Source organism: Lithobates pipiens, unplaced genomic scaffold, assembly GCF_037356315.1.
Source record: "Lithobates pipiens isolate NorthernLeopardFrog02 unplaced genomic scaffold, aLitPip1_a1.2 Scaffold_18, whole genome shotgun sequence".
NCBI classification, from domain to species: domain Eukaryota; kingdom Metazoa; phylum Chordata; class Amphibia; order Anura; family Ranidae; genus Lithobates; species Lithobates pipiens.
The window spans coordinates 393,461,155-393,479,784 of record NW_027507758.1 but is presented as its reverse complement, the minus strand read 5'-3'; the positions used below and the strand labels follow the sequence as shown (position 1 = coordinate 393,479,784).

Here is an 18,630-nt window from a genome sequence, read left to right as displayed (position 1 = left end):
GTTCTTTTCATTATTTGTAGTTTATCCAGCATCTTTGTACCTATGATTTTCTACAATAGCTTTATAAAAAAAACAAATAAAAAAAGATTTCAACAAATAACCTGATGAACAATTTGACAGGGCGACCTGACTGGAGTATTCAGAGAAGCCACTGCAATTACAGACATTATGTCAATTTAATAAATGTAAATGATATGCTGTAGAGGAGTTCAGTGGCATAGGCATAAGGAGAATGAAGCATTTACAATCTCCTATTACAGGCACAGTTTTTCTGATGATTTTTTGTTTATAGAGAAAGGGTAAATGGTTGGCCCATCACCCATCACGGTTAAGGGGGAGGAAAAAAAAAAAAAAAAAAAAAAGGCCTCTCCATGTTGAACTATAGGATACATATATTTTTAACCTCAAACAAAAGAAATAAAAACAGAAAGAAATAAAAAACAAAAAAACTTCGGGTAAAAATTTGTTTTCTATAAAGTGGTGAATGGGTTAGACCCTTTTGTCAGACTCGTATTGAGGTCTTTTGGAAAGATTTCCTCCCAGCCTGTATATTAAGTGTGAACCCAGCTTTTAGGCAGGGTTCACAATTCATTCGGATGTGGCTCACAGCAGGAGTCTGGTCCTCTATTTCAGGGATGAATCAGGGCCGAATTTTTGCCTGAATTCGGACCTGAAACTGAGCCAGACGGACACTGTGCGACCCCCTATGCAATCTGCTCTGCAGCCTTCCCAGAGATGTGTGAACCAGCTCAAATGAGAGCCGGTCAGTTTGGTGAAGGTTGGAACCACTTTTTACTGTGGTTCGTTTTCATTTTAAACTGAATATAAACCTAAGTTGGTGGGGGTAAGCGCCCGACAAAATGTGCACAGCAGCTGCGATACGCACTAGACAGTGCAGAACAAAAAAAATAAAAAATACTAGGAGCAGGGGACTTTTTTTTTTTTTTTTTTTTACACAAAGACTCTTGATATCTCTTCTGATAAAAAAAAACCACAGTCTACCTACTGGTAATTTTTTTGTTTGTATGACTTTAGTTCCATTTTAAAGATCTGCCATCATTTTCTGTTGGTAAAAATTGTGTCACCAGAACATAGAGGAAATCTCCTAAACAGAGACAGACAGCAATAATAAAAAATAAAAAAATAAAACACACACACAGAGTTGCCCTTTAAAAATTAAACACTTTCAAAAGAGTTAGGAAAACACCTGTAATTAAAAAAAGTATGTTGGGCAATAATATGGCAAGCATATTACGAGAAACTCCTTAACCCAAGATCTACAGCATGACTAAGACATGGAGACTAGTTTAACCCTTGGCCCTGACGTAACACAAGTGTGCGTCCCCACTGAACTGGGCTTTTTTTTCCGTGTGCCTGCATATTTCCTCTTGTGTTGGGAGTGCTGACAGCACAGAGACCAGGATCTCACTGAAAGCCCCGGGCCCCGTTCAAACGATCATCTGATTCTAGGTTACCTGATAGCTGTGATGGCCACTGATTGGCCCACCCCCGTTTTCTTTTTTGACTATGTGAATGGACAAGAGATATACAATGTATTCTTCTCTGTCCTTGCAGAGACAGAAAAAAATAAAGTGTGGAAAAAAAAAAAAAAGATAAAAAAAAAAGAAGAAAAAAAGTTTAAAAAAATACCTAGATAAAGGTTTGATCTAGGTCAGTGCCAGGGTTAGCATTTGGGTCAAGGTCAGGGTCAAAATCTGTTTTTTTTTTCTTTCTTAAATTAGTACCAGTGTCAGAACATTTTAGGTAGGATTATAAAAAAAAAAAAAAAAAAAGTGGTATCACTGCGATCGTCAGGAGCAGGAAAATGTATTTTGGGTTGTTCTTTTGGTTATGGTAGTAGCAAGAAATATACAGTTACATAAAAAAAAAAAAAAAAAGGATTTACTATTTTGTGAAAAAAAAGTCAAAGTTGCAAATTTAGGCTTAGGCATTAAGATGTATTTTTTTTTTTTACCCTTAAGCACAAAAGGGGTTAATAAAGGATTTAAGAATCTTCACTCAGTAATATGAGTGAACTTTTTTTTTTATTTGCCAAATATTCATACATGTTATTTCCACAATAAAATCACAGTAAGGTACAGTGTGAAATATGCTATTTTTATGCCATACTATTTGTGTGGGTAACAAAGATTATTATTCATTCCAATGTCTTGTTGTTAATGCATTCGGCTACTCTTATTTTTAACCAACCTAGGTTGTACAAAATAGAAGTACACTGAATATTGAAAATAAAAACTGGTTTCTGCAACTAAGTTATAGATTGCTTTCAGTGTACTCCAGAAAGGGACAAAAAAACCAATACAAGTAAAACCCGAGGGAAAGATCCCTCGTAAACATTTGTGCTGTGTGCTGCGGTTCATCCCTACATTGGATCATCCAATTGTCATTTCAACTACAGCTTGATCTTGTACAGTTATCCATCTGAATGTATAGTGCTTTCAGAGTTAACCCATTTCTCCCAGACTTTATTGAATTTTTTCATGTCATTTCATACATGGTCACGTTCGCATTAACCAACTTTTTCCAATCGTTTAACCACTTTCAGACCGGACCAATTTGCTGGTCAAAGACCAGACCACTTTTTGCGATTCGGCACTGCGTTGCTTTAACTGACAATTACGCGGTCGTGCGACGTGGCTCCCAAACAAAATTGACGTCCTTTTTTTCCCACAAATAGAGCTTTCTTTTGGTGGTATTTGATCACCCCTGCGGTTTTTATTTTTTGCGCTATAAACAAAAATAGAGCGACAATTTTGAAAAAAACGCATTATTTTTTACTTTTTGTTATAATAAATATCCCCCAAAAATATATAAAAAAACATTTTTTTCCCTCAGTTTAGGCCGATACGTATTCTTCTACATATTTTTGGTAAAAAAAAAAAATCGCAATAAGCGATTATTGATTGGTTTGCGCAAAAGTTATAGCGCTTACAAAATAGGGATAGTTTTATAGCATTTTTATTAATCATTTTTTATTATTTTTTTTACTAGTAATGGCGGCGATCAGCGATTTTTATTGTGACTGCGACATTGTGGGGGACCCATCGGACATTTTTGACACATTTTTGGGACCATTGTCATTTATACAGTAATCACTGCTATATAAATGCAGTGATTCCTGTGTAAATGACACTGGCAGTGAAGGGGTTAACCAGTGGGTGGCAGTGTAGGGGTTAAGTGTTCCTAGGGGTGTGTTACTAACTGTGGGGGGGTTGGGCTTTCATTTAGTGAACACTGATCTCTGCTCCAATCACATGGAGCAGAGATCAGCATCACTAGTTGCTAGGCAGAATGAAGACATGCTGTTTACAACGGCATTTCTTCATTTGGCCGCTCCGTGAGACGATCGCGGAGATGCCCGCGGAGATGCCCGCGGCGATCGAGTCCGCGGGTCCCGCGACCGGACTCACGGGGGTTCCGACCAGCGCGGGAGCACGCCGCCGGCGGCGCGCTCCCAATGGCAGGGCGGCAAATTTAAAGGGACGTACATGTACGCCCATTTGCATTGCATAGTAGTCCATTATGTGTCACTTACCTGACACAGGAGCCAGCGATGTCCCCGCTGTCCCCTGTAGTCCGGCGCATCCATCTTCTCGGTGGGTCTCGCCGCTGTCATTCAGCGAAGCCGCAATGACGTCACTCCCACGCATGCGCACGGGAGCTGCCACGCGCGGCATATTCGCCGTTGACAGTGCTGCGCTAGGTGAGCCTGCACGCCATAGACAGCGGTGGCTGTCTTAAGGTAAATATCTCCTAAACCGTATAGGTTTAGGAGATATTTCATGGACCTACAGGTAAGCCTTAATCTAGGATTACCTGTAGGTCAAAGTGTGTTGTAAGGGTTTACAACCACTTTAAAAGTGTTCTCTTATTATTACTCATAACCTCATCCTCTAACTCCTAACAATCCTAGAAGTGGGCTACATATATTTGGTATATCGAACGTGTCAGCAATAAATCGGGTTACCTGTGACCATAACCGTCTTATTCTATCACATTCCCATACCATATGTATAAATGAACCTTCCGCTATCAGACACTTATCCCATGTGGGGTCATCGTTCCTTCCCGTTTTATATAACCTTAGAGAGGTATAGTACGTTTGGTGTAGATAACAGAGTTGCATCAATTTGTCTCTAGCCGAGACAACAGTAGGCAAATATGAGATTGGGACTCCTTCCCACTGTTCCTCTAATTTCTGGTACAATCTCTAACCATTTTCCTTTAAGTTTCTTTTCTCTTGGGTTCACCCTTTCAGTTAGAATATGAGTGAACTTTAATTCTTCTTTTGTTTTATCTTTTGTTCCACTTGCTGTACCCTAATAAATGCAAGCTCTTATGAGCAGGGCCCTCTTAACCATCTTGTATTTTTATTGTAACTGTACGGTCTCCTTTTATAATGGAAAGCACTATGCAAACTGTTGGCGCTATATACATCCTGAATAATAATAATAAAAAAAAGGTTTGTTTCAATGATCGAATCATGTGAAAAGCGAATGTCAGTTTAGGTCATCTGCCCATGACTGGGAATTCAAAGTCAACACAGCTAAAGAGTGAAGATTCTCATCTACTTTTGCTGATCAACCTCATTGAGTGCCCTTTATTTTCTAGAAAGAAATTACAAGGTGTTAGAAACTAAGCTGTGAAAAAGGAACCATTCAACTGCATGGATGTCAGAAGTGCTCTGATTGCAACTTTTAAAAAGCAGCCATCTAACATCCTTTTAGAAGGCCATAAACATCTGGTGTTTAATAACAGTTAGAACACGTTAACCTTTGCCTCTCATTTAAAGGAATTGCAATGACTACAAACTGCTTATTTTGTATCTCAAACTGATTAATGCATCCAAATTACACATGTGCTGGGTGACAGAAGTATATTGCTGGTGCTCCATAAACTAGCCTTAGGCAAATTAATTGAATAAATGTGTTAACCACTTCAATGCCGGGCACCCCCAACTCTCCACCCCCCTTTCCTGCCAAGGACAATTTTCAGCTTTCAGCTCTGTCGCACTTTGAACGACAATTGCGCGGTCATACAAAACTAACAAAAATAGATTTTTATCATTTTCTTCCAACAAATAGGGATTTCTTTAGGTGGTATTTGATCACCTCTGGCATTTTTATTTTTTTGCTAAATAAACTTAAAAAAAACCCCATAATTCTGGGGAAAAAAACATTTTTTTCTTAGTTTGTTATAAAATTTTATTTTCGCCTTTGCTGATGGGCACTGATGAGGTGGCATTGATATGTAGAATTGATAGGCACCGATATGCAGCACTTATGGGGGGCACTGATGGACACTAATGATGAGGTACTGACAGGCGTTACTGCTGGGCACTGTGGAAGGTACTGAGAGACTTTATTATGGGGGCACTGCTGCCAGCTGTTGGACACTGATTGGCACATCTGAAGGGGGCTGTGCCGATTATAAGCACAGACCACCACCCCCCCCCCCCCCGCCCCCCCGCCGATCAGCTCTTCCTGTCAGCACGAACTGAGGATTTCCATTTAATGGTACTTCCTGCTTCATGCGATGATCAGCTGTGATTGGTCACAGCTGATCACGTGGTAGGAAGCCTCTGTCGGAGACTCCTTACTATGAGCGGAGATGCAGCGTGTCAAACTGACACACTGACATCGCCACGCTGCATGCCCCTGTGGGCATGTTATCCTGTTAGATGTCATATGAGGCCCAGTGAGGATAACAGAACCACTTACCGGCCACCAATCTACTACAGGCCGGGCAGGAAGCATTTTCTTAGTGCTCAATTTGCTCATGAGCATGAAACAAATACACACATTTTTATTGTCTACCTAGACTGAAATTCTTTATCATGAATAATAGACCTGGCAAGGGTGTACAAAATTCATGTTCCAATTATTAATAACCACACTATACAATAGGATTAATGCTGCACTTTATTCAGACTAGCACATTACATGATGATATGCTTATATGAATATCAGAGGAGGATTAGATTGAAGATCAGAAATAATATATTGTGCATTTAAACAAGTTTCAATGGAGTACCTTTCTTTCTATTTTACTAAATTCCATATCCTGGAGATTAGCAAGAGAATTAACTGCACATGCTGCTAAACACTTGGTCTGTCCCTACACAGTATGGATTTTTCCCTCCTGTATAAAATGTCTGCAAAACCTCTCACAACGGATTTTAAAACTAATCTTTTTGAGTTAATCCACAACGTGTGGGAGATATAACGTGCATCTAAACTCAATCTCTACCAGAGGTATGATTTTTTATTTCCTTCATTTTCTTCAGTCCTACAGTGTGGAGAAAACTTTGACATTGTTATTTTTAGAAACCTGATGCTGTGCGGATAATTAATCACACCCCAAACCCCTGAACACATTAAACCATAGATGGATGTGAACTAGCATGTGCGCTTAGTCAGAAATCACAGAGATGGCGTAATTGTCATCAATCCCACCCTTACAATCACAATTTAATATTAGATATTTTCCAAGTCATCACCCAGTAACAAGTTTTTTTACCCAAAAAAATTTCCACCCCTAAATTAACCACTTACGGACCGAGACTCTTTTTTAGATGTGTTGTTTACAAGTTAAAAACTGATTTTTTTTTTTTAGGGGGGGGGGGGGGTTCTAGAAAATTAGCAAAAAAACATTTTTTCAGACACCCTAGAGAATAAAATGGCGGTCATTGCAATACTTTGGGAATTATTTACCTAAGGAAAATCCACTTTGCACTGAAAGTGCACTTGAAAGTAAAGTCGCTGTAGATCCGAGGGGGACATGCAAGGAAAATAAAAAACAGCATTTTGGCTTGTACATGATTGGATGATAAAATCAGCAGAGCTTCAACTCATTTCAGATCTACCCCTTAGATTTAGAGCGACTGCACTTCCAAGCGCACTTTCAGTGCAAAGCGGATTTGCCTTTCGAAAATAACCCCCTTTATGTCACGCTGTATTTGCACAGCGTTCTTATAAACACAATGTTTTGGGAAAAATACACTTTATAAAAAAAAAAAAAAAAAAAAATCACAACAGTAAAGTTGGCCCAACTTTTTTACTATTGTGAAAGATAGTTATTGCTGAGTAAATTGATACCCAACACGTCATGCTTAAAATTGCGCCTGCTCGTGAAATGGCAACAAACTTTACACTTAAAAATCTCCATAGGTGATGTTTAAAGGTACAGAAGAGGTATTTTGCTAGAATTATTGCTCTCGCTTTAACAATTGCAGCGATAAATCACATGTGGTTTGAACACCGTTTACATATGCGGGCGCCACTTACATATGCGTTTGCTTCTGTGCATGAGTACGGGGCACTTAAAAAAAAAAATTCTTATTTATTTCATTTTTACACTGTCCCTTTAAGTTTCAATAAATCCATGTCTCTGGAAGAACCGACTGCTACGGAAAATTATTATAATAACTAAATAATAATCATCTGGCCATCACTACATATAATTTTTCTATTAGATGTGCACCGAAATTTTGGCCTCTGAAAATCATCTGAAAACTGTGTTTTTTTCATTCAGCCGAAAAAAGAAAAAAAGAAAAAAAAAATCAACAGCCAATACCGAAAGGGGGCGGGGTTTAGGGGGCGGGGTCCACCCCAGGTGGTGCCCATCGTGGGAGTGTCATCCTGGTGTGCCTAGTCAATTCAAATCTGCTCCGTGACAAACAGAGATCGTCAATCTGATCTGAGCACAGGGGAGGCTGCATATGACGGGCACGGGAGAGGCTGCATATGACGGGCACGGGAGAGGCTGCATATGACGGGCACGGGAGAGGCTGCATATGACGGGCACGGGAGAGGCTGCATATGACGGGCACGGGAGAGGCTGCATATGACGGGCACGGGAGAGGCTGCATATGACGGGCACGGGAGAGGCTGCATATGACGGGCACGGGAGAGGCTGCATATGACGGGCACGGGAGAGGCTGCATATGACGGGCACGGGAGAGGCTGCATATGACGGGCACGGGAGAGGCTGCATATGACGGGCACGGGAGAGGCTGCATATGACGGGCACGGGAGAGGCTGCATATGACGGGCACGGGAGAGGCTGCATATGACGGGCACGGGAGAGGCTGCTGGGCACTGGCAGACTACATATGACGTATGCTGCCTTGTTTTTATGATGGAAATTTGCATATACTTGAGAATGTTATGAAGAGTGAACAGATCAGATCATTTTCATGGCCCTCTTTAACATGAAAATGAACTTAACCCCATAAAAAAACATTAACATTTCCACTACATTTTTGACGAAGGCTTCAGGGCACCCCAGCCAGTCCAGCAAAAAGCATCTGACAAAAAAATCTAATAACAATGAAGCAGCAGACTTTGTAAAAAATTACATTTGTGCCATTTTCAAAACTTTTGGCCTCGGCTATAAAATTTAAGAAAATGTAAAGAAGCTTTTAAATTATATTGATAAAGTCAAGTGGTGCTGTGCTGCCGTTATGTATAGTATATACTAGGGTTGTCCCAATACCGATACTAGTATCGGTACCGATACAGAGCATTTGCGCGAGTACTTGTACTCGCTCAAATGTTCCCGATGCCAGATCCGATACCTGGGAGAGATGAATAAAGCGAACTGGCGAAAACGGAAATCAGCAGCTAGGAACAACGGAAGTGACGCTCTGTGTCGACATCAGTGGTTGGACATCCTGACGCCCATCTTGGTACACCCTGCACTTGGCTGCAGCAAGCCAGCAGCGGACCTCTTATTACACCTAGTCCATATAGTTCAGGCTGGGTCTAAACAAGATGGCCGCTGCTGCTTTTAATGCGGTCGAGTGCAAGGAGTACCAAGATGGGCGTCGCAGGCAGCCTTTCCTCATGGCATGACAGTGCCAGCCACCCATCGGTGCCATCTACCAGTGCCAGCCATCTGTCAGTGCCATCTGCCAGTGCCAGCCACCTGTCAGTGCCATCTGCCAGTGCCCGTCATCTGCCAGTGCCACCTAATCTGTATTGTGCTTTGAAAACGGTCACACAACATTTAAAAAAAAAAAAAAAACTATCAGTAATCGGTGAGTACTTGGGGAAAAAAAAAAGCATCAGTACTTGTACTTGGTCTTAAAGTGGTATCGGGACAACTCTAGTATATATCTTCAATAAAAAAAAAACACACAATATGATTCTGTAGGTGTCCTTATTCCCATCACAATGTGACATAGGACTATAAATGCATGAAAATTAATATCCTTAAATATTTCGGCACACGTCTTGCTCTGTGATTTGACCCCATACATACATACATACATACATACATACATTCTATACAAATATGTGGCTGTAATCCTTGGGTACTACAAAAGAAAATTCTCCTTTTATTTTTACTACATACCTTTCTAATCAACCACCTATGCCAAACAGCATAGTATGGTCATTGGCTTCTGCCGCAGAGAAGCACACAACTTGCTCAAAAACCCCAAGTCTATTGCTTAGGCAATAAGGGCTCATTTACACTTGCTTCGGCTTCAACACACATTAAGGTGCCTACTGCTTCAACATGCTTTTATGATGCGTTTTTGATACTTCGGTTGTGTTTCAATAAAGCTTCGGTGGGGCTCTGATGAGGCTCTTTTGAAGCTTTGTTGAAGCTTGGCAGATGACGTGTGTGTGTGTGTGTGTGTGTGTGTGTGTGTGTGTGTGTGTGTGTGTGTGTGTGTGTGTGTGTGTGTGTGTGTGTGTGGATATTTCATACCTGCAATCTCTCCAAAACAAAGCAAAGCTAAAGCTGAATTAATGCCTCTCAAAAGCTGCAGGTGCTTCAAGCGAGCTTTGCCGTAGACTTCTATGGAGGCTTTGAAGCACTACTAAAGCAACATGGGATGTCATTTTTGAAGCAAAGCCAAAGCAAGGTGTAAACAGGACAGTAAGATAACCATTTTACTTAGTCACATGGGCTTTGACTGGCGTTCAGAGAGCTTTAAACAAAGCCCATCTAAAGCCTTGTGTTGAAGCAAGTGTAAACTAGCACTAAGGAATAAGGGGAAACTGAGTCAATCCATCTGTTTCCTCATCCCATCAACAAACTCCCTGCATTATTAGGTATTGGTCAGTGCAATGGAGCTTAACTGGCTAACAGCGTTCTTGGTTAAAATTCTGCCGTGCAGGGGATTACAGAAAGCAGAGTTGACAATGCATACACACATTTGCTATTTTACAATAAAGCTTGTGACTCGTAACAATAAATTCAACAAAAGCATCTATCATGGCGGAGATTCATTTAAAACCAGGGCTACATAACGTTTTCCCAGTAAAAGTCAAGGAGCATAAATGATTACTTGTTGTAATACAGAAAAGGATATTTACATCAAGGCTGCAAAAGTAAATATCATGTATACAGTACATAGCCTTCTCAAATTCAAACACAAAAGACTAGAGGTCTTACTGTTTTGGAGCTTTTCTTTCCTAACACAAATAATGTTTCATTATCAGAGACAGAATAGGTGCATCTGGTGCAAAATGACTTCTTCCCTCTAAAAACAACAACTACCATAACAATAATAATTATTGTGTATACTTCTCAAATAGTGTGGGGCTTTACATATGTAGAAACTGAAATGGAACCTGAAATTGCTAGTCTATTACATTTGCGTTAATAAGTGAACAGCTGTTTCCTCATTTGTTAAGCTATAAAATTATAATACAAACTAACAAACAGTGTCTGTTACCTTTAAAATGTTTAATGCAGTATTAAACCCAAAAGCAAACATATTGTAGTTTACCATTTCTTAGATGTGATGGCTGCATTTGTTTCCTTTTTTAGGTTCTATCTCCTATTTTCATCTTGTGATCCAGCCAGTAAGTTTGTATTTTAACAGAAAAGCTCTCTGGCGGTTACATGGATGAGACAGATCGTCTGACGGTGATCTGGCCAATAACACACCTCCTGTATGATGCAGACACCTTTCTGGACAAATGAGAACATGGGGCAGATTTGGACAGCAGCATTGTTAGTCTGGGGAAGATGAGTGTTAGAAGTACTAGCAGATATAAATACACTGACAAACTGAAGCTGAACTCTAGCTAATACTTTGTTGGTGCAACCGATTTGTTGGAGGTGAACAAGAAGTAACGTTATATATCTAAAGTTCTACACATCTGTTGGTACAACTGAACTCAGCCATATTGATGTTTGCATGACACACATGTTTAGAATGTGTAGAGGAATGTGGCAGAATCTGGATAGCAGAATGAGTTCTATTCAGCCCACCTGGAATGTACTGAACTTCAAAGACAATATTGTGCCGGCTTGTCTGCAAGAACAAAAGACAGCTGGTGAGCGGGAGGGGCGTCCGAGATCGAGCCACAAGATGGGAATCCAGTCGGAGCAGTTGCAATTCATGGGCAGACACTGCCCCCCAGAGGCCAAGTATGGCAGGACTGTCCGAGGTAATTAGCCTGGGGGAGGAAACGCCCCAGAGACGCTGATTGGTCTACGGGAAAAGTAGGATGGGCTATGGGGTGTGGTATGGCTGAGGTATGTTTAACAAAAAGGGTTACAACCATGAGGTCTCTCTCTCACTTCCATCATGAGGCTTAGCTGCGAAGGTCTGATAAGTATGGCTTATATTGTACTTTGATTGTATGCTATGTATTATTGTAACTTCTATTGATACCTTATGCACGCTTTGTTATTTCCTTGGGAAATAAATGAGATTTGATTGATCTTAGACCGTGTATTGATTTCATAGCCAAGGGTGGTAGTATTGTGATATTAACAATAACATGTGCTTGGCGTTATAGATTGATAGCTAAACTATAGGGACTAGACAAAGGAATACATAACTGATGATAATAATAATAATAGATTGAATTGATCAGTTACTTCACGATTATAGTGGTTTTCTTTTTGGAGAAAAAAGGTTTACATAAATAAAAGCTGGACATTCTGAGCACCCCTGCCAGTCTTAACCGGTTCATATTTTTTATTGTAATATATTTTTTATATATATATATATATATATATATATATATATATATATATATATATATATATACACATATACACACACACACACACACACACACACAAATATACATACACATATACACACACAGGGTTCCCTTTAAGAGCCGCCAGAGGGCACGGGCCATGAACGATCCCATGCACAAGAACCAGCATGGGGATTTGTGTGTATAAAACACACAAATCCCTGTCCTGTCAGAGGAGAGGAGATATATTGTTTGTTCCTAGTAAGTAGGAACAACGATCCGTGTCCTCCTCTAGTCAGTCCTATACCCATACAGTTAAGAACAGACATTTAATCCCTTGATTGCCCCCAGGTGTTAACCCCTTCCCTACCAGTGACATTTACTTAGTAATCAGTGCATATTTATAGCACTGATCGCTGTATAAATGTCAACGGTCCCAAAAGTGTCCGATCTGTCTGTTGCAATATATCAAATAATAACAGCGCAAACATGCAAAAAAATAACTAAAACGCATTTACGTCCCTCCTGCAAGACTATTTAAAACACCTAAACATTTTCAAAAACCTCTCATTAATGTCCACCTGTGTCATAGGTAGATTCCTTTAGTTCTCCCATAGAGAGGAGTATAGCTCCCATGGTTCAGAGAAGCAGGATCTCCCATTCTATGGATAGCGTAGGGCCCACTAACCAACCATGGGGTACTTTGTCGCAGTAAATGGGCTTAAGCACCATATAGCAATATGGTGTAACCAAATTGTCATATTTTTTGATAATGTTTTTTGAAAATGTTTAGGTGTTTTAACCACTTCCCGACCGCCGCACAACGATGTACGCCGACAGAATGGCACGGGCAGGCATATTGGCGTACATGTACGTCCCTGCCTTCCCGCGGGTCGGGGGCCCGATCGGGCCCCCGCCCGGTGCCCGCGGCGGTCGGTATTCGTTCGGGAGCGATCCCGGACGAGGGGACGGCCATTCATTCATGGCCACCCCCTCGCGATCGCTCCCGACGAATGAAAATGCTCCGTGACATCACCTTCTCTCCTGTAATGTAAACACAGGAGAGGAAGTGATGTAATCTCTCCTCCGTGTCGGTATTTTTCGTTCCGACACCGAGGAGAGAGGATCGGTGAGTTGCACCAACACGACACTACACAGTAGAACATGCCAGGCACACTCACACCCCCCCGATCACCCCCCCAATTACCCCTGCCCCCCAGTCACAGTGGCACCAATGTCATTTTTTTTTTTCTTGCATTGGTGTCATTTGTGACTGTAATAACTATTGGGGCAGTTAGGGTTAGCCCCCTTTAGTTCTAATGTACCCCCCTAACCCCCCCAATAAAGGTTTAACCCCGTGATCACCCCCCGTCGCCAGTGTCACTAAGGCTGGGTTCACATTGCAGCGGTTTATGAGAACGAATGTGATTCGCACCGCACTGCAGTGCAAATCACATCCGATCTCTGTGCGATTCGAGTTCAGCCATTCGCCGCACCCGCCACACCCGCCGCAAATTCGCACGGGACCCTTTTTTTGGTCCGCAGCAGAATCGGATCGCATGGGTGTTCACACCATGCGATCCGAGTTTGCAGATCGCACTGCGATATGCGAACTGATCTGGGGGTGTCATTAACATTTCACTGACACTCCCAGCAGTTCGCATAGGGCAGTGTGAACTGCCGCCGGGAGGCATGCGATGCGGGAACCCGCCGCGGATTCGTGGCGTTCCCGCATCACTCCAGTGTGAACCCAGCCTAATAAGCGATCGTTTTTCTGATCGCTGTATTAGTGTCACAGGTGACGCTAGTTAGGCAGGTAGGTATTTAGGTTCGCCGCAGCTTTTTATAGCGCCAGGGACCCCCATATACTACCGCATAAAGCCCCCTGATTGCCCCCTAGTTAACCCTTTCACCAGTGATCACCATATAACTGTTACAGGTGACGCTGGTTGGTTAGTTATTTTTTTATAGTTTCAGGGCACCCGCCATTTATTACCTAGTCTCACTAGTGTACCCCTAAATTTAGGGGTGTCTAATTTCCAAAATGGGGTCATTTGGGGGGGTTTGTGCCATCTTGGCATTTTATGGCCTTCAAAACTGTAACGCCCTTAGAAAGCCTGAAGGCGGTGCTTGGTTTTCGGGGCCCCGTACGCGGCTAGGCTCCCAAAAAGTCCCACATATGTGGTATCCCCGTACTCAGGAGAAGCAGCAGAATTTATTTTGGGGTGTCATTTCACATATGCCCATGGCATGCGTGAGCAATATATCATTTAGTGACAACTTAGTGAAAAAAAAAAGTTTGTAATTTTCCCGCAACTTGTGGCAAAATATAAAATATTCCATGGACTCAACATGCCTATCAGCACATAGCTTGGGGTGTCTACTTTCTAAAATGGGGTCATTTGTGGAGGTTTTGTGCCATCTTGGCATTTTATGGCCTTCAAAACTGTAATAGGTAGTGAGGAGTGAAGTCAAATATTTACGCCCTTAGAAAACATGAAGGCGGTTCTTGGTTTTCGGGGGCCCCGTACGCGGCTAGGCTCCCAAAAAGTCCCACATATGTGGTATCCCCGTACTCAGGAGAAGCAGCAGAATTTATTTTGGGGTGTCATTTCACATATGCCCATAGCATGTGTGAGCAATATATCATTTAGTGACAACTTTGTGAAAAAAAAATAAAAAAAAATTAAAGTTTGTAATTTTCCCGCAACTTGTGGCAAAATATAAAATACTCCATGGACTCAAAATGCCTCTCAGCAAATAGCTTGGGGAGTCTACTTTCTAAAATGGGGTCATTTGTGGGGGTTTTGTGCCATCTTGGCATTTTATGGCCTTCAAAACTGTAATAGGTAGTGAGAAGTGAAATCAAAAATTTACGCCCTTAGAAAGCCTGAAGGCGGTGCTTGGTTTTCGGGGCCCCGTACGCGGCTAGGCTCCCAAAAAGTCCCACATATGTGGTATCCCCGTACTCAGGAGAAGCAGCAGAATTTATTTTGGGGTGTCATTTCACATATGCCCATGGCATGCGTGAGCAATATATCATTTAGTGACAACTTTGTGTAAAAAAAAAAAACATTTTTTTTTTTGTCATTATTCAATCGCTTGAGGCAAAAAAATAAAATATTCAATGGGCTCAACATGCCACTTATCAATTTCCTTAGGGGGTCTACTTTCCAAAATGGGGTCATTTGGGGGGGTTTTGTACTGCCCTGCCATTTTAGCACCTCAAGAAATGAGATAGGCAGTCGTAAACTAAAAGCTGCGTAAATTCCAGAAAACGTACCTTAGTTTGTAATGTGACAACTTTTGCGCAAACCAATAAATATACAATTATTGACTTTTTTTTTACCAAAGACATGTGGCTGAATACATTTTGGCCTAAATGTATGACTAAAATTGAGTTTATTGGATTTTTCTAATAACAAAAAGTAGAAAATATCATTTTTTTTCAAAATTTGCGGTCTTTTTACGTTTATATCGCAAAAAATAAAAATCGCAGAGGCAATCAAATACCATCAAAAGAAAGCTCTATTTCTGGGAAGAAAAGGACGCAAATTTTGTTTGGGTACAACATTGCATGACCGCGCAATTACCAGTTAAAGCAGCGCAGTGCCAAATTGTAAAAAGACCTCTGGTCATTTACCAGCAAAATGGTCCGGTCTGAAAGTGGTTAAATAGCCTTGCTATAAAATTGCTTTTTGCATGTGTGCGCTGTAATATCATATATACTTGAGTATAGGCCAACCCGAATATAAGCCGAGGCAATTTTACCACAAAAAACTGGGAAAACGTACTGACTTGAGTATAAGCCTAGGGTGGGAAAATGCAGCAGCTACTTGGTAAACAATGCTTATTTGCAGTCTCACTGTGCCCAGTTGCAGCCATACCTTTGATTACTAAAAAAGCAGATGTCTCCCTCTGTGTCATGCAGTCTGTTCGGCCGTCCATTGTAACAAAGCCCTGCCTCCTCCTCGTCCCAGCATTGTATCAGTGTTCCTCTATCATGGACGAGGAGGAGGAGGAGACGGGGCTTTGTTACAATGGACGGCCGAACAGACTGCATAACACAGCAGGAGACAGGAGAAATGTACGGCTGCTGTATGGCTCAAGTATAAGCCGAGGGAGGGGTATTTCAGCCTAAAAAATGGGCTGAAAAACTCGGCTTATACTCAAGTATATACAGTATTTTATTTTGTTGTATGGTCTTATGGCTGCACCAGCTTTAGTGCATCTTTTAGGGTGTGCCCCCCAAATATCTTGTCTATCCATCACAATGTCACAGTACCGCAAAAAATCGCCAATCACCGCTATTACTAGTAAAAAATGTAACAAAAAAGGCATAAAATCTTTCCCATAGTTTGTAGATGCTATAACTTTTGCACAAATCAATCAATATACGCTTACCAAAAACATGTAGAAGAATATATATTGGCCTAAAATGATGAAGAAAATAGTTTTTTTTAAATGATTGAGATGTTTATTATAGCTAAAAGTAAAAAAATAAATAAAAATAAAATTGTGTATATTATATATATATATATATATATATATATATATTTATTTTTTCAAAAAAAAAAAAAGTCGCTCTTTGTTTATAGCGCAAAAAACTACAAACCACAGAGGTGATCAAATAGCACCAAAAGAAAGCTCTATTTGGGGGGGGGGGGGGAGACGGACGTAAATTTTTGGGTACAGCATTGCATGACCACGCAATTACCAGTTAAAGCAGCGCAATGCCAAATTGTAAAAAGTGCTCTGGTCAGGAAGGGGGTAAAACCTTCTGGGGCTGAAGTGTCAGGGGTGCTCAAAATGTCCAGCTTTTATGTAAAACTTTTTCTCCAAAAAGGAAAACAAACTACAATTAGTTACACCAACAAAGTATTAGCTAGAGTTCAGCTTCAATTTGTCAGTGTATTTAAATCTGCTAGTACTTCTAACACTCCTCTTCCTGCAAACTAACAATCTTGCTGTCCAAATCTGCCCCATGTTGTCCTTCATCCAGAAAGGTGCCTGCATCATACAGGAGATGTGTTATTGGGCATATCACCAGGGGGAAAAGCCTAAAAAAAGAAACCAAACACAGCCACTACATCAAATGATTGGTAAGCTGCAATAGATTATATTTTTGGGGTTTAATGCAGTTTTAATTAAAAAAAAATGATAAATAAATAAAAAGAGTAGAAAGAAGTAATTTAACTTACAGCCAGAGCTTTAGATAATCTTGTTCTGAAGTCATTAAGGATGAGGGTTACAATTTCTGTATGTGGAATATATGCAAATCCATGTAAGAGGAAGACTTTTCTTGGCCGTACTAAATCAAGAGCATCCTGGAAACGAACCTTGAAAACAACAGCAAAACAAAAAGTACATTTTTTTAGAAAGTTTCTAGAGAGCACTTTTTTTTAACCAGATCCTAGGATTTGAAATGCATGCAGCATGTGAGAGAGGAGATGGAAGACAAGATCAAAGTGCAGCCCTATTGGAAGGGCAAGAACCTGATTATGCCAATACCATGAATATAATTCATATAGTGCAAAGTATCAAACCATCCTCGCTTTCACTTACCTATTAATATGAAATACACATAGTAAGAATGTTTAAAAGCAGTAACGTGCAATTAGATGATTATTCACAATAGAGACTGTGCAGTATTTGAACATTATTAGTTATCACTTCATCGGGTTTTCTTCAGGAAAACCTCAGCCACATGCCACACTATCGTACAACCACATTTACAGCCATTGGTACCTTTTGGTGTGAAAATAGGTCTTAATTTAGGCCATAGCTCCCTGCCCCTATAGATTGTGTTTCGCCAATAGAAGCGATTGTACAATGGAGGAGGTGGCTGGAAAGGGCAGACATAGTCCCAGGGACTCTTGAAGAGTGCCCATCACAGCTCTAAGCTCGGTTTACCCCCGCTGCACCGAAAGATTACGACATTAGGAGTGGGGGATCGGGTGAGGAAGATTTCAACTAAACCTGCAAACAGCAGCACAAGGGACACATCATACTAATAGCAAGTAATGACCCTTATTTTTATTTTTTTTAACTAAACATAGGCTAAAAATTATGAGAGAATGAAAGGTCAAATCACAGATCTTTCGTGCAAAATTGTTCCCTCAGACAGTCCAATAAAACAAAGCCACATATCAGAACCTGGAACTCTGGCTCTAATAATGTTGTTATTTAAACACATTGAGATATTTTATTTGTACTGTACATGCTTTCTTGCATGGGTACAACAAAAGCATAGCCTGTAACCTGGAACTAGGGATGCACCGATTATTTTTTTATTTTTTTTTGTTTTATTTTTTTGTTTTTTTACAATGAGTACAAATACCGATATTTTTTTTTTTTAGTACCCTCCAAAACCAATTACCGATACCTACCGCAACTGTTTTGTTTTAACTTCAGCTGTCAGCAATAGTACAAAGCATTGAAAAGTTAGGTGCTCAGGTCAGTCTCTCACTTATAAAAAATAAAAAAAAATAAAAAAGGCTTGTTCAGTTAAGCTTTTGAAAATGAATTACAGAAACGTGCACAACCGCTCCAGATTCTCACTGCTCCAGACTTCCTAAAAAATCCCCTCAATGTGTCCTGTAATCGTCGGGAAGAAAATTTGGTACTTAAAATGGATAGAGAATGTTTGAGGTGG

General features: G+C 40.7%; 1 protein-coding gene across 1 annotated transcript in view; it reads right to left on the bottom strand.

The window, feature by feature from the left end:
* The window catches only part of PRIM2 (DNA primase subunit 2), a 264,458-nt gene that overhangs the window by 188,525 nt on the left and 57,303 nt on the right, over positions 1-18,630 (bottom strand). Inside the window, exon 7 of the mRNA XM_077489506.1 lies at positions 17,177-17,314. Within this exon, the coding sequence (XP_077345632.1) occupies positions 17,177-17,314 (138 nt within the window). The remainder of the gene's footprint in view (positions 1-17,176; positions 17,315-18,630) is intronic.